This window comes from Cariama cristata, unplaced genomic scaffold, assembly GCF_000690535.1.
Source record: "Cariama cristata isolate BGI_N322 unplaced genomic scaffold, ASM69053v1 scaffold42268, whole genome shotgun sequence".
Classification (NCBI taxonomy): domain Eukaryota; kingdom Metazoa; phylum Chordata; class Aves; order Cariamiformes; family Cariamidae; genus Cariama; species Cariama cristata.
In genome coordinates, this window is record NW_009631436.1 from 3555 (window position 1) to 21194 (window position 17640).

At 40.0% G+C, this 17640-nt stretch overlaps 1 protein-coding gene across 1 annotated transcript in view; it reads right to left on the bottom strand.

Annotated features, from left to right (window-relative positions):
- Window positions 1-1818: 1818 nt before the first annotated feature.
- LOC104166114 (ankyrin-3-like) overlaps window positions 1819-17640 on the bottom strand; it is a gene marked incomplete at its 5' end in the record, with an annotated part of 43771 nt that continues 27949 nt past the window's right edge. The window contains 5 exons of the mRNA XM_009705940.1: window positions 1819-1912; window positions 4940-5035; window positions 5443-5541; window positions 5628-5726; window positions 16171-16269. Coding sequence (XP_009704242.1) covers window positions 1826-1912; window positions 4940-5035; window positions 5443-5541; window positions 5628-5726; window positions 16171-16269 — 480 coding nt within the window. The remainder of the gene's footprint in view (window positions 1913-4939; window positions 5036-5442; window positions 5542-5627; window positions 5727-16170; window positions 16270-17640) is intronic.

Sequence of the window (17640 nt, forward strand, 5' to 3'; positions counted from 1 at the left end):
TTTGGTCTTAAAAATGATCCCGTACATTAAAAGACACATTTTACATCTTTGGTTCTAATCTTCTGATTCCACGTAGGAGTGCTTCTCATCTGCTCCTCACTGCTTGCTGTGCAGTGAGATACGGCAATAGTTACCGCTCTATTAAGTAACATTGCTATGCATCATCAGTTCCAGTCAGTTAAAACAATACAGTATTTTGAGCAGTACAATAGCCTGAGTGAGTTATTTGGAAAACACAGGTGTATGGTAAGAACACCATCCATTTGGAACTGCAGCAATGGGAACACAATGACAAACTGAAAGCAATCCAAAAAGCCTCAATGCATGAATTAAACAAGAATTGCACACAATAAACTTAGCTAAGTATCTTTTACTCCTTACTGCTTAAATGCTATAAGAATTAAAAGTGAATATACCACTAGGGATGAAGAAAGAGATTAACTAAAGAAGCACAAGAAAATTGAACCCAGTCACTTGTTTTCCTACACAGAAAAAACTGCAGCTCTGATGCAAGTGAATCGGGACTCACAAAAACGCCTTCAGGACGCTGTCGTTCTCTTCAATAACCCAAGACCTTCCTGTTTCTGAATGTCACCTGGGAACCAAATCCTGTCATGGCCTCTGGAAACCTGCAGTTCCTGGTGCAATTCACACAGACTCTTGCACATCCAAACTGGGTGAGGTCTAACCTAACAGGGGGTGTTGGTAGTAAGGAGGGAAGCAGTTGCCAAAGGAGTTTTAAATACTTGGGGACCACTGAAGCCACATCAAACCTGCCCAGCACCAAGGACTGAGCTGGGACAGGCAGGTTGCTAGTGCCCATAGCTCAGGAGATGTATTTAGAGGCACTGAACACAGAGGGCTTCATTGCTGCTCACAGATTTCATGTCACTCTGCAGGGCGATACAGATGAAATCTCAGCTGCAAAGTACTTACTTAATACTAATAAACATGTTGAGTCCAATGCAGCACCCTCTTTATTCAGGACAAAAGTAATCTGTTGTATGTACTGAATGTCATGACTGAAATATTATTTTAAAACAAACAAACAAACAAACAAACAAACAAACCCAAACAAAAAAAACGCTCTGAAAATACTTCTTTCCAGGCTAAGGGTCCACTATCAATGTAAACCAACAATTTCAGAGCTGAATTCATATCAGAATTTAATAAAACAACAACAACAAACTCAATCCTTCTGCCGCTCACTTCACTATCAGCTGTTTCTTCCAAAGTGTTTTGATATTTGACTCTTTTCTCTTTTGTCCAATATTTCATTCTTCAGTTACAATAGTAAAACAATTCTCCACTTTATAGAAGCAGCAGCAAAAGGACTATTCCAGGAAAGTGGAGGTAATTTGATTAAAAAATTGGGAGTTACAAATTCAGTAAAAGTTAGAGGATTATCAGCAATAGCTCAAAGAATTTTTGAAAGCATTCTTAATTGTAAAGCAGAAATTATTGTTAGTGGGATAATAAGAAAATTATCTGAAAGGATTAATTTTCAGACAGATGAAATAAAAGGAAGAGTCTTAAGTTAAGTATCACTGCAATACAAAAATGCACAAATACCTTCTTCAACATCTGACAAATATTCAGCATCACTGAGTATTTCAGGGGCATTGGCTTTACGAACTGCATGATTTAAATAAACAAAATAATTAAATAAAAGCACAGACTATCAATTTGTCAACAAAAAAATCAATGTAAAACAATAATGAATGTGCAAAGACCATATCCAACTAATACTGTTCAGTTGGTTTTTTTAAACAAACATTTCTTATAACAACAAAAGACTGAAAAGTAAGCGAGCATTTTTTTTTTATTATTTTTTAATACCTTCATCATCAGACATATCAAGAACTTCATTCATGGTTTCGGGTACATTCATTTTGTGCTTTTCTGTAACAGTCTGTCAAAGAAAAAAAATAATTTCAGAGTGCAGACATAACCTTTTGTAAAATTATAGTTATTTTAAAAATTAAATGCAAGGTAGGACATTTTTATCTACAGTTAGCAAAACAAGATTTACTTTTTTAGCTTCTTATTCACTTTCCTTTTTATAGATGTATTGAACTATACATTAAAAAAGACTACACAAATAGGCAATATTGTATTTGTGTTTTAAACTATATTCACATTTTCACAGCAGAAAAAGCATGAGCTGAAAGCCTAGAAGATGATGATATCAAAAGAAGAAACAAATACACTGAAAAGAGTGTCATGTTAAGGAGTTTAATAAGATCTCTTTAAATTGTCATCTAAATTTTGAGCAAGAATATGTCATCTCTATTTAAACTAAACTTTCTGGGGAAGTATTTCTCCTTTGTCATTAGAAAAATGATGCAATTTGGAAACAGGCTTAATCCATGTGAATTTTTTCAGAGGTGCCTCGGCATGAATTGTGTGTTTTTCCCACAAATGAGAACAATTGTAACCACATGCAGGCTAAATGATACGCCTTAAGGAATTTGTGCAAGAAAGACACTCAGAAGTGGTTGGTTGATTTTCATCCTGATGTTTATATTGATTCAGACTCAAAGACCAATATGAAAAAAAAAATTTAGAAGCAGAAAAAAAAAAGTTACAAATGCCTGAAATCTCTTCTTAGAATGCCTGTGTATCCCACAAATGAAACACACACACATATTTTACTCTCCAGCTGGGGTACAGCACAAGCACTGATAAAGTTTTAGGTCACGCAGGAGACCCTGCAGAGGTTATCATTCAAGGAGTGCAGTGGAATTTAAAAAAAAAACTAAAACAAAAACAACACTCCCATCTTTATGAGGTTTTATAGTATTTTTAACCACCGTTACTTCTCATCCTTCATATACAAATAAGAAATCATTAACAAGTTCAGGAGGACAAAATAGCTTTTCCATTTTCATTTATTTTAAAATATTTCAGTTTTTCTCTGGCCTCATGAATACTCATTTGGCAGTTCGTGTTTCTTGGGCTACTGCCATCATTTGATATAGGCAGAAGAGGTCCTGCATGCTCAAACATCACAAAGCTTATAAAAAGCCTCACACTTATTTCATTTTGTGGGAATTACTTGCAAAGCTTTTTGACACATTGCTGTTAAACTAGCAAAATCACGAGACTTTTTTTTCAGGCACTACTGGATTTTTTTATTGGTATTTGAGTTTAAATTATAGTAAAATTAGGTATGTTCATCCCTGGTTTCATTAAATTTACCCTTTGGGAGTTGTTTAGCCACAAGCCTCAAAAAATCTCAGCAGTCAAACTGAGTTTTTAAGACCCTCAGTTGTAAATCAGATTTCATGTCTAGACTTCCAAAGTCTGACAATTACACACTTGTGACTGATAAGCAGCATATTCTGATTTTAATGGAAATTATTTCTGAGCTTCTCTTGAGAGTAGGTATTTGGGCAGTACAGGCCTTTTCCGCATCTAACATTTCTTCTAGCACAATTCACAGCCTGACCCACCATCTCTCTACTCTTCTTCGTCTACAAAACATAAATGATCGGTCATATTACGCAGCACAAACTCCCCCAGCTTCTTGGTTCTTCAAGCTAAGAATGACCTTGTGATAGCGGGAGTTCTTAGCATAAAAATGTGGATTTACTTTTCCTGCAGCTACCTAGTTGTATACTAGGCAATCATTCAAGTTCATGCTACCCCACATAATCTTCTCCACCAAATTTTTCAGGTTGTCAAAAACTATTTTGGAATCTTTCTAGAGAGAAATGTGTCCTGAGAAAACCTAGAGGGAAGCTGTAAGAAAATATTGGGATTATTTTCTGGCATATTTATTTATATTTTGTTGTTCTGAAATTTGTCTTTTGTGTGATGGATTTTCTATGTTACTGAATTACAGACCATAGCCAGGAAAGTCACAGGAAGAAAAGGCACATGCAGTAGCAGAGCTAAAATCTGCCTGTCATTCCAAATGCTCATCATATTGCAACTGCCTGCTTGCACTGAGAGACCACACAAATGGGTGATGACAAAACATGGAAAACACAGTATCTGTTTTCCGTCTCTGATACGCCTAAAAATACATACATGTACATACTTCTCTCTTTAATCAGAAAAAAAAGTTGCAGAAAGGAAAAAGCAAATTTGGAGCCAATGCTCTGAATTTATGTTCTTAAGACCAGTTTTGGCTTTACTACTATGGTGGTGCATGGAGGCTCCTCACCTCACAAAACCATTTTCTTCATAGAGCAATTTGGCAAAACATTAGTGAACAGAAGATCTTTCTGAGAAATGTTTTGGATTCTATGAATCACCATTTTTCTGATAGCAGGTAATATTTGACCACTGCTAGTCCCTTTAATCTCTCCTGGCTAACACTGCAATAAGCCTTCCTGAGAGGCAAGACAGACAGCGGGAGTTCAAGTCCACGTCAGCGATATCTGGATATCTGGGGTTGCAGGAGCTGACTGTGGCTGCTTGCAGAAGACAGCCTTTCATCATCTTTCAGAAGATGCCAGAAACTATGCAATGAGGTGCTTTTAAGTAAATTCCAATCACTTTTTAGATTGGAATAGGCTCTTTTAGGCCAAATACAAGGTATTATACAACAGCCCCTTGGCAAACCCTCTCAAAAGGCAGAAGCAGCTTCTAATTACACAAGTCTTTAGGAATGGCTTTTCAACCACAAACCAGCCTGTATTCATGTGGTTTGTGTCCTAAACAAGATGATGTGCAGAAAAACATGGCAGCTATGACCAGTGATTTACACTGTCCATTTTCTGCTCAGCTGATGCTCTTTCTGCATACATCCTAATAGTGTCTACTATCTCAAAATATATTGCTCGTATTTCACTTAATATCCACTTTATACCGCTAAAAGGAAATAGGTGAAAATTAAACTGGAATCTCAGTAGACATGTAACTAAACAAAGCTGAATACACTGGCTTAGGAAGTACTCTTCCATTCACTGCTGAACTAAGCTGTACTTACAATTGTTGTCATGGTCTCTTCTGTCACCACCTTCAATGTGTCAACGACTGAAATGTAGCCAAGTCGCTTAGCGATGGCGAGAGCAGTGTTTCCATTCTAGCAATTGAAACATTTATAACAAAAGTTGAATGTTAGCAAGGAAAAGTGTAGAAACTGCTAATTAACCGTAGAAGAACACACACTAAAGGCCAAATAAATGTTTGCATGTCAGCGATTGAAATAAATGTATTTTGGGTAGTAGGATATGTAACTAAGTTTTTAACTCTTTACAGAAATGGGATGAAAATGAAAAGATTTTCAGATGTTTGCTGTTCTAGTTTTGGAAGAGATGATGGCATAGAGGGTGTGGGGACAATGGGGATAGTCTTCCTCTGCTCTTTTCCTCTCCCACCACACACATTTTTTTTCCCCCACATTTCCCTTGCTCAAATGCTTTACGCGGGGTGGGACAACCGAGCCGGAGGGGAAAGCGGTGGCCTCGGGGTGGGCCCCTCTGCACTTACCACCGTGAGCTCGTTGGGCGCAGCGCCGTGCTGGAGCAGGACGTTGATGATGTGGGTGTGCCCCTGCTGCGCAGCCTGGTGCAGCGGCGTGTACCCGTTCTGCAGGCACAGGGAAAGGGAAAGGCTGCAGTGGGCAGGGCGCACAAGCCACCTCCACGGACGAGAGGCAGGCGTGGAACACTCACCTTTGTTTTGGCATTAACTTTTGCAGAATGTTGCAGAAGGAAGTTAACAATTTTTATGTTTCCGTAGTGGCAGCCAACATGCAAAGGAGTGTATCCCATCTAGAGCGAACATAAGCAATTAGTAAATGTGAATATCCCACACGTCCCCTGACAAAAAAAAAACCTCACAGATGTGAAACAGCAAAAATCCTGTTAAGCTTTATTTCTTTGGTCTATGTGAAAAATCCTCCAACCTTGGGAAAAAACCACTCTTCTCATGAATGTCGATTCAAGTTCCATTCTTTGTGACCCTCTCTGAATGCCTTGTATTTCTGTAATCTTCAACACATGCAATGTTGATTAAAGATTTGCCTTCCTCTCCAATGGTCAGGCTATCAGGTCTCTGGGGCAGAGCCCATCATTCTAAATAAATGTGTGTACAATGTCTTGCACAGTGAGATTTGCATGCTTGGTGCTCCTACAGTGTGATAATAAACAAATACGTAAATAAGTAAATAATAACAACTTTCTAAAAATCAGGCATGTTGAGGGCTGCCTTAGCGATGGTGCAATTTGCAGCCCATCCATTCTGACAAACACCCAGAAGGTAAATCTAAAACAATGCAACTGCAACTGATTTGCCAGTTCTGCCAGAACAATATAGTCCTATGGAAACTGGAACACCAGCTGGTGAACTGAGGCTCTAAGACAGAAAGGTCTCATTTTTCATGTATCTGGCCCTGTGTTATGCAAACTGGAAGAAATTGTTTTTTCTTGGCAACTGCAAAGATGACAAAATTGAATGTATCCTTTTTGTCTGTATTATTTATTTTTCATTACTAGTGGACAGATGAAAAATGTTTGTCAACATTGGGACTCCCCCACCAAATGCTGTAAACACAAACTAAATAGCTTTTTATAGTAAAGTGCACACATGTTGAAATTTTTTCTAAAAACAGTACAAGAAGAATATCACTTAAAAACCTCACGAGATTTTAAAAATCTACTCCTGTTTTTTAAAAACTACTCCTGGTAGCAAAGCAGGAGTCACTAGGCTGACTCTGAACTCGCTCACATTAACACCCACATATTTAAAATAAGTCAAACAGCATGTTAAAACCTGTTAATTGTAATAAACACTTTAATCAACAGTTAACATTTAACATACAATGCAACAAAACAAAAAGGACCAATGCTTGCTTTTGCTGCTCTTTTGCTAATCTCTCGGTCCATGAGAACACTGTTAGCAGTTTTGAAAAAGGACTTACTGAGATGCTTAATGCATTAGAAATGATTAGATTATCTTTATTGAAGTAATTATCTTTTCCTGCCTTATCTTCCCTGCAAGACAACACTATCTCTTCTTCCTTAACAAACATAATCAATCTAGAGTTGCACAGAGTACATTCAGGAGGTGGCTACCTTTAAACAGGACACTTGCTATTTTTCTCCATGGCATTGAGAAAGGCCACTTTTCCCCAAACCTTCCCCCCGACTCACACTAATAGCTTGATGGCTTTCCAGCAAATGCTTTACTTAGGTCAGAGAGATGGATTAATGGGCTCCCCCCTCTCTTTGAGGTGAGTCACTGGGATTCCCTTCCCCTTTAACGGTCAGGTTTCACGGGCCCACTTGATGGGCTCCGAGATGCCAAAAGGGTCATCTTAGCCAGTGTTCACATGGGGCTTCATTATTTTGCAAGCAGGATGAAACTACACTGCCAGTGTAATATGTTCTTTTGCCACTCTGTGGGACTTCCAATGCGGTATTGGCTCCATGCGCCATTACCAGTTTTTATGGAAAAATCAATTGCTAGGCTGTAAAAATCGTATTTGTTATGAGGAACACAAATACACTAAACACGTTGTAAAATACACTGCAAATGTGCGTTGCTGTTAATCTACAAGAATCCTGCTTTCAGAAAAAGGGTAAGAGGTGAGGTTGCCCGAGATCATTAATTTCAGTGGCAGAAAGGTCAGTTATAATACATATGGGGAAACATGACCATGATGCACGTCTTGGCTGCTGGTAAAGCCCAAAGCAGCCACAAGGTCAGAAGAAAAATACACTACTTGGGACTGAACAATCTGAAACTGGATCCAAAAGCCAACCTTGTGGATAGAAACACTGAAAGATGGGCTGGTCTTGTATTGATCAGGCTCCTGCTGCTCTCATCAGGAGCATTTGCTGGAAAAGTGTGTTTGCTTTCCTGCTCTGAGAAGAAAAGCCTGGTGCCCAAGAAGTAGAGGCACACAGGGAGTTAAAAGTTGCAGCCTGTCATCCTTCATTTGTACATCCATGTTAGTGAGGTCTAGCCAGGTTAGACAACGTGGTCAAAAGCACTGAGGAGGCAAGTTGAAGGTCAGCCTGGGGTTCAGGAGCCAGCACTACACCACATATTCAAACCATGAGGTCAAAGCTGCTCAGAAGAAAGAAAGGGAAAACCTCAAATGTGAACTATTTCCACTAGAGGGAAGTTTCAAGTATTCATTGGTTTAGACAGACCATTTTCTTCATGTCACTTTGCCTCTGATACTACTTCACACGACGTTACCTGATTTCAGTTGTATTAACACATGCTAGGAGATGGTAGCTGTACCAGTTGCTTTAAATTAAGGTGTGTATTTTTTCTTCAGTTAATTATATACTCTTTGCCATCTAAAGAAACTACTAACTTTGACAACCAGGATGAGTTAATCATTGCAAGAAACAGCACTGGATCCAAATTCCATTGGCATCAGCAGAATGAAACTTTCCATTGACTTACATGAACATTGGATCAGATGCAAATGACTGCAAGGAACTTTTCCTGCAGGATACTTGCACGTGGTGGTAAAAGCCCAAGTACTAGCTAAAATGTAATCATGAACTGAATGCTGGGACCTCATCTTACAGTTACTATTAGTTTAGGGTTGACCTAATAGCTTCCTAGCAGTGCCTGGGGTCTGAGTCTCACTGTGCTCCCTAAGCTGGCCAAGAGTCTTGAGTCTTCAGCAGAATGCTGAGCATAGTCACAGCCACGTACCTCAAATGCAGGTTCTGCAGCCCCTGCTCCTACACGTCCAAAGATAAACTCAGATTAAAACATGGCCAAACTAGCAAAACATCAGTTAAAAAAAAAATCTGCTGTGAATCTTTCTCATACAAGAACTTAATTCCCTTCTCACCCTTCAAAATACAGGCCTCTTAACATGACCTGCAAGGTCAAAAAAAAAAAAAAAAAAAAAATCAGACATAAAACCAACTGGGGAGATGAAATCCAAAGTCAAGGGCCACCTGCTGGGAACCCCCTGCTAATAGCCCTAAAATATTAAAATCTAGAGAGTATCAGAGAGCCAAGCCCAACTGATTCCAACTTTCCCTTTGAAGTGGTCTGTAAAGACTCCTCTCTCCACTCTGTAACAACGAATATTGAAGAAGGAGCTATCAAACCCCTGATGTTTACTGCAGTACAACATCAATTTCCTTCTACAAATGGTATATACAAAGATTTACATGTGGTACTTTCATAAATGGCTAGAGGAGTAATTATTGATGCTCTTTGTCACTCCTGACCAGCCTGATGTTTAAATCAGACACTAAGTGAAAACTTTTCCTCTTTCCCCTCCAAATGCATGGTAGTAATCATGACATTTCCATGGTGACATGGTCACTATTCTCCCCGCTCCAGTTGTTGGTGTCCCAGAGCTTTAGCTGAAGGAGGCTCCCTCTGAAGCTCTCAGTAGTGCTGGCCTGGTCAGGTATGGCAGCTGGAGGCACATGCACTGAAAGGCAGCTTCTCTGCTGCAGGCATCACGCGTGTCCTGAGCAGTCACGTAGGCACCTGCTAGCCTCGTGGCAAAATACCAGTTTCCTGTCTGAACTCCCTGGAGGGACGTGGAAGCTTTCTTTTAAGTTTGCCATACCCTGTGGTCATCTCATGTCACGTCGTGTTTGATGAGGCAGTGCCTAATGCAGCACACAGTCACTGAGAGCAGAGTGACAGAGATCTGACATGGCGGGTCACATCTCGCTGGGCATATTAGACCTCATCAGTCACCAGAGGACATCTTTCCTGTTTATAGTCAGCAACATTTGTAGTGAAGGCACTGGTCAAAATAAAACTAATTAGCAAAATGCCCTTTTAATGCCGGAGACTCAGAAAGGATATCCTTTGCTTCTCAGCTACAGTACAGATTCCTGCATTCAACTATTTCTAGCTCAGGAAGGTGTAACATTTATATTTATATCCCAACATCCTCATGGAAAACAGATATTCTGTTAACTTTTCTGAAACACTTAAACTGACAGATTCTGCAATTACACAACCAAATTAACCATAAAACTAGTAATTCTCATGGCTACCTGAGCTTGCTACTTTCATTCTCTCTAGAAATGTGCCCAGGAGGGTAAAATATTTTGCTTCAGATAGCTATTAACAATTAAAAAAAAACCAAACCCACACAAACAAACCAACAACCAAACCAACCCAGCCCTACAATTATACACATTTCTGCACAGCACTTTAGGTTCAGAGTTATATTTACTGGCAAAGCACCAAGGCACTTAGTAGGCATCCTAATATTAAAAAAGTTACTTCCAAGACAATCAGGGCTTCTGTTTAATACAGCTCTAATGCACATCACCTTCTGGCAGTCAGCTGCCATGCTGCTTCTAGCTGTCTTAAAGAATGAGCAGCAATATGGGAGTTAGCACCTGGGAAGGGCTTATCAAAAGCCATAAGAATAAGTGCCAAAAAAAAAAAATCAAATTGAGCTTTTCAATTCTAATGGAACACACAAACACAAAGCATCCCTTATTCTCTTGCCCTTCCATTTTTTTTGAGGGAAATTATCACAAGCCTTGTATATCATGTCAGTGAATTACTTTAATATCCTCCACTGGCAATAACCATAAATCTTAACAGCTTGAATTACTGCATCTTTCTAGTCATTCTGACTCTCAAGCTGCTCTGTTTTTGGTTTTTTGCTGTAAATGTCAGACAATGAAGCTACAATATTGTTGTTGATAAGGCTAGAAAGTGCTCTAGATCACAAAGGCATCCAGCCTTGATCGAATGAAATGGGCAAATCTTTATGTACATACACGCCTCACTGCTTTGCCAAATCAGGGCCTAACATGTCGCAGTACCTTGCAAAGGTTCATTATTGCACATTACTAGGCTGGAAATTTCCAGCCAAATGTCTTGATAATAACTGAGCATGTACCAAGAGCCAAGGAGAGAGAGATAATGTACCATGAAGACACACTGAAGATATCTGTATTTGAGTGTTTGTTCTGTATGAAAGCGATTCTACTCGATAGCACTTCCCAACCTCTCTGCCTCCTTCCTATCTCTTTCTGCATCTGAAAATTAGATATTCCAACGGAAAAAATTGCATTGTTATGAACCATTGTAGCACTCAGGCTGGTATAGAGCTCCTGTCAGAACAAGGCAGGCAAACCTGAATAAATCTCCCTGAATAAATCTCAAATAAAAGGCCCAGCTGAACCTGCAAAAGAACATCATGACCTCTCAGTCACCATTATCTCCTACCAATACTACAGTTTTAGGAACTAAAGACAGTTTAATACTGGCTTTATGTTCCAGACAGTTGCCAACCAGGGACTGCGAGACCATCAGTTCCCCCAGCAGAGGCCCAACACCAAGTGCAGTGTAGCAACTGTTTGACTAAAATGATCTGCACTGAGATCAAAACTCCAAATCCTGCTCTTCATCCTTGACTGAACCAGCATTCTCCTCTTGTCAGTCTGCCTTTGCCAGTCCATCACGGTAATGCTGTATCCTACAATAACACCATCCAATGGGATAAACAGTTGAAAATGACACCTGGAGAGCTGCTGAGCCATGAAACAATGTTTACTCATGCCAACTCCCAGAACAAAAGCCCTGCAACAAAAACATCACACGTACCAGTATAGCTTTTACATACTCCACATGACCACCAGAGGAGGAGTATCTCCTCACAGCCATGGCTTCAGATTGATTTTTAACTCCCAATATTGCATGTAAGATGAGCATTCCTTGTGTTAAGCATGATATTGCCTAACACAGAGTTTCTGCATTGAAAACTCTTTAACATACCTATATTCAGACATACAAATGTAGTGTCAGAATGGACAAAAACTGCCACTTTTGACGCAGGACACTAACATGCCTTCTATGAACACTAAATTCAGTTTTTAAAGCTTTCTAAATGTGAAGAGTTTTGAAGCAGCTCTGAATCTTCATCACCTGAGGTACAGTTTAGTGTTGCAGGTTTTCCACCATTCTGTTATTTGCTTCTTGCATAATAAGATAAGGTGTTTTCTGTGGCTTGTCAATTGGAGCTCAATCTAACACGACTAGGCTTAAAACCACCTAACAAAATTTCAAGTGGCAGGAGCAGCCTTGTGGCCTCTCGAGCACTAGTTCTGGTGCACTAAACCAGTGTTGTTTACCCCTCAATGCTGACTGAGACAGACTCCTGCAGATTTGGGATTAGAAGCTGTTTAGTTAATTGATGCAGCAGAACCAGAAGGATCCCATAACACCATCAATAAATGGACTTCAAAACCAGCAGCTATTGTTCCTTTCATGCCTTTTTCTACAACGAAGTTCAGGAAAAAAAAAATTCTTGGGATGGAAACCACCCCAAGAGAGCAGCACAGTTGCAATGGTTCAGGTCCAAGAGCAATTCTGAAAATGCTCACAAGTTTTAGAGCCAGAACTGATCTTAATTGTACAGACTCATCTCCCGCACAAGACATTTTCTGTGGTATTGGATTTTTTTCTTCCCTGTTATAGCTTCAAGATACAAAATGTGTTACTGCCCAATCTCCTCCTCTAATCACCTGAAAAAACCCAATCATGTGAGTGACCCTCAGAATCTGAGCACGAGAAAGAACTCCCATGTGTCAGAATTGCAAACCCTAGATGTTTTCACAGGGAGTGTAAGTTATATATAAATGATGACTAAAGAACATGTACCAGAGGTGGAAGATGATACCTCACTGGTTCCTACTCAAGAAGTTGAATGACCTGACCTGCTAAGATATTAAGTGTTCTCCCTCTACTGACAGATACTGTGCTGGAGTGACATAACCGATGCTTACTTAACCTGGGAAAATGAGAAATATGGTGAGGAGAGAATCTAAACAAAGAAAAAACAACAAAAAAAAAGAGACTACTGAACAGTCATCTAGACCACAATAATTGAGGTAACGGAAGTGTATGGAAGTGAAATGGAGAGAAGAAAACAGAAAGTTAGTGTTGACACTGCTGGTAGCAGAGATCCCCAATGTAATACCACTCTAAGCTGTGCAGCTTCAGACTTTTGAGGCACGGATGGCCACAACTCTGCCACTGTGTGTCCAAAGTAATGAATCTGAACTGGACCCGCTGGACGGTATCATGCAAACATGCAAGCATAGCAACAGTGCTTCTGAAGCCAATTCAGCTGTTGCTGTATCCTGCTTCCCAGCACCTCTGGTTTTAGAGGCAGCATGCACGGACCTTTTATTCACACAGAACAGTTAATCCATCCAAACAAGAGAGCTTGTAACTACAGGGCTGCCAGTTTACAAGCCAATCATCTAAACTTCATTTGCGTAGAACACGAGGTCAAGGTATGGTAGTTCTTACAGCATAACACTTTTCCTTCACTGTAGAAGTTCAGAGCTTGTCAGCTCTTCCCTTAGGAACTCAAGATGATCATCAGTTTATCTAGAAAGTATTACATGCTAAAATACACGGTACCGCATTGGCACTTTTCTTATATCACAGGCGGTAGCGAGTGGGTATCTGGCAGACGGCCTGACTGTGCGGAGCCCGGAGGGCTCACTGCTGCACAAACCCAGCAGATGGGACTCTGCAGAAGCCAGTGAATAAGCATCAAAATCACTCCACTCCAACACAACCCTGCAAGGCATGTGGGCACTTTCTTCTTAAGGAGCACACAGCCCCTACTGCAGAGAGGGCAAATTAGCATGGTAGGCAGGAGGACAAGCCATTGCAGGTGCTCTTCACCACAGAAGCCTACAGGATTAATAATGCACATTTGCCCAGGCAGGTGATTTGTTACACCGCAAAGTAGTTGTTCTTAAATTCACCGTGACTTTGCCTGACCCACCTCCTGACAACTATGAGGAAGTCCGAATTACCTATTACTGATGACAGGATTTGTGCTGCAGACAGTCAAATATGACTGCATTTTTTTCCCCATACATTGTTTTACCTACTGACTAGTTCAATTTTCAGAGATGCAATTAAGAAATTCAGCTCCACCCAGAGGAGATCTCTGAATGGTAAACTGAAGCCCCTTTTCTATGTGTCTCTACAGAGTCACATGCCTGCTCCACCACCTTGCCACCCTGCCAGGCTTAAAGTTCAGTACAGAGCCTGTGCATCAGCACCAGGCTGGCCCTGAGACCCAAACATGCCCTGCCTCTCAGCTGTGACAGTATCTCAGACATTTCCACCATGCTAATGTGACTAAAAGGCCACTAGTCCAGAACTGGATCTTACTTGGACATTGGAGAGCAGGCAAAAGGAACACGTGACGGCCTGCACCTGTCAATGTAAATGTCTCCTTAGACTACTTACTATTTGTGGGACAGAGAAGACTGAGAGAAAGGCAAACGCTCACAGACAAGCTGTACAGGCTAGGAGGTTCAGCTCTGACCAAGTTAAAAGAGCAGGTTTTGCAATGTCTTGCTACAGAAAACAATACCAGGTAGGAACTATCTCCAGAAAGGCAACCACATACATCTAAGGAAATTGTGCAAAGAATGAACTAGGGCAGATCTCATCTGCTGCTGGATGACTTAGCAGATGAGAAGAACCCAGATCGATTCATCTGTAAAATATAGGCTGAGGATATGTTACAAAAGTATAAAGCTGGAGAAGCTCCTGGGATTTCAGCAGAACTCTTTCAGTTTCATGTCAGAATAATGTCACTGAAATCAGTAGCTGGTACAGTTGCAATCACACAGTAGAAAAATCACATAACCATGACTTTTCCCTCTGCCACGGATCATAATCAGCTGAGCTGCAGCCAGAGATGATCATGGACTCATCCCTTTCCAAGCTGTTAGTGTGATGACAAAATGATAATACTGCTGGACAGTCTGACACATCTGGACATTTCTGGGATGCAAGCACAGCACCTAACTTGTGGCACACACCTAGCAGGGAGTTGTGAAAGCTGCTACTCTGCACAAAGAGTGCAGGTCAGATTGTGAGGCTTGGTTCATTAAGCTGATTTGATCAGCTACAGTCCAAGTATTTGATCACAACTGATTTCTCACCCAGCTAAAGGAATGACTCTGAGATCTAGCCAGTGCATTAAGAATGTAAGTGTAATCCACACTCAGATCATCATCGTTAGATTCTGAGCACTGTATAGACCATTAGTGAGCATAAAACCATTTGTACACAGGCTTTTGGAATTTACTCATGACATTGCTCTTAAAACCAATACTGTGAAGTGGGAGGTGTCATTGCTTGGTATCTCAAAAGCCATCTCCAAGCACCTTGGAAAGCCAGGTCTTTTATTTAGGAGTCCAAATACTTATTTTAGGCAAAACTATTTTTAGGCAAGTAAATTTGAAATGGACCACCATCGCATATATGTATTTCATATTAGATAGCAGTGATAAAAAGTTTCAAATTTGTCCTCAAGAGTTAAATATTTCACCTCTAATAGTATTTTTGAAGGTAGAGTAGAGCAATATTTACTGACAACCTGACAACCTAACAGGCTAATGTTTACCATCAGGAGAACAATGGTCTAGTCTGAACTTGGAACAACAGAAAAAGTCAGTTCCCTAGAATGTACCCATATGATGAAATAGATTGCCTCGCTATGCTTTGCAAAACAAAGTGGCTTAGAAATTTACAGGCATCCAATCATGAAGGCTGAGTCAAACTGTAGGAGTAGGAGGTAATCTTTACAAACGAACAATGGCTTTACTTGCAGAATCACGTCTATGGATGGCTATTTAGTATCAGCTCAGGGAAAGGAGACTACTTAATTTCATAAAGCCTCTTAAGTCATGGGAAAAAGTATTAACCACTTAATAGCCAGGAATGGCATTTACTTCATTTCTCTTGCTGTAAATACAGATGTTTAAAGTAACAGCTCTGTGTTTTGTTTCTACTGTCAGCTGAATGGAAAGTATGTGCAACATGTAAAAAATACCAAAAGCAGATGAGAGTATGCATATGGTAAAAGATTATATAACTGTCTGTAGAAAGAGCTCAAGCTTTTCTGAAAGTTTACTTGCATTAAAAAACAGATCAATCCCACTTACCTTCAGTGAAACACAATAGTAGGACACAATCTAAATCTATATTGGTCTAAATATTTGGCAAGAAATAAGCTTACTGCTCAAAGACTGATCATAACACTAAACATTCAAGTTTAGGTACCTTCAGTTTTCAGAATATATTCTATAATAGCCTATTACAAGTAATGTTTCTCTGCTGTTATTTCAGTTTCACCCTGAAATCAATTACTAGTCCAGTCTACAAGGTCACGCCTCCCTGAGAGGAAACAATACACGTTGACAGTGGTGTTCGTACCTTTGTCTGCGCATCAACAGCCGCTCCTTGGTTAACAAGAACTTCTGCTACATTGACCCTATCCTCTTGAGCAGCCAGGTGGAGTGGTGTCAGTCCACTCTGTAAATTAGAAGCAACAAGTAACAATCTTCAGAGGAGGCACATGAATACTAAAAAATGCAAATTCAGGTATCAGTAAGACTCAAAACATCCTACTGAATTTAAAGACATTATAAATTCCACTTTCACCCTGTAATGTGCTTCCTAATCACATTTGTTGAGTTGCAAGAAAGTACAATTTGAAAGCCAGGAAGATAATGTTTCTTTTACACAAGGCATGTTTCTTCATGCAGCGTTATATGTGGGATAGCAAATTACGGCACTTGAAGAAAAAGTCACGTAGTATTTTTTAGCTCCTGACTAATTAACTTCCTTAGAATGAGTAAGATTTTAAAAGAAATCTTGAATTAGTATTTACACTTCCACAAGTTTTCTAGAAGTAACATACACTCAGATTTATCCTTACCTTTTACTCCTCTACATGATCATTGTCAAACACAAACAGAAAAGATAAAACTACATTCCTCTGAGATCATGTGCATTTCTCTCCACCCGGGGACTATACAGACTTGCTACAAGACATGTACTGACACACTTACTTTTTAGATAGCTCATTACTTTTCTTGTCTGAAATCTGAGATCTAAAATCCTTAAAACCTCAGAAAGTTATGTCACTTTCTGTCACATAAAAGACCTCAGGTAAAAGGGGTAGAAGAGAGAATCTGCTGAGAAGATGTTGTTAGGAATGAGAAAGAGTACCCTTTACTTGCAAATTATAGTTCTTTTTTCTCTCCTCCTGTTCCTACTGCCTTTAGCACCAGTGACAGAAGACTGAGTGGCAGCAGTTGGCACATCAGGCAGAAACACTTGCTAAGTTTCCTACCCTTGAACCCAAACTCACGTCCACAGTGCACTCGCTACCAAAGGCGGTTATTCTGAGAGCATCCCACTGTCCGGTACTCAAACATGCAATTCTGATGACAATGCAGTTTAGGTGGGGTCACATTACAGAAACATGTAACAGTAATCAACGGTAAATTACCTAATGGAGCCTGGATATTAAGGGCCAAACCTTCTAAAAAGATCTAATAAGTGCTCAGTGACCACACTGGGGCTCTGAGTATTCAGCTCCCAACCATTCTGTGAATCCGGAAGAAAACAAATGCTCTTTTTATTCCCACTGCAAAACTCAAAAGTTAGAGTGCTCTAAATATCTGGCTTCAAATGTAGGTGCTGGGCTTGGAGGAAATGTGCATCCCTAAGTGAGTACAGGAAGAACTATTTTCAAAAGGTGGTGTTATCAGTATAATGAGAAACTAGAGATTACAACTGAACAGTAATATATTCAATGATGTTGCAGGTAATTAACCTCTGGTGGGACTGAATCAATGTGCTAAGCAGCTGCAATCGTGCTGTCTGTATTAGCCTCAG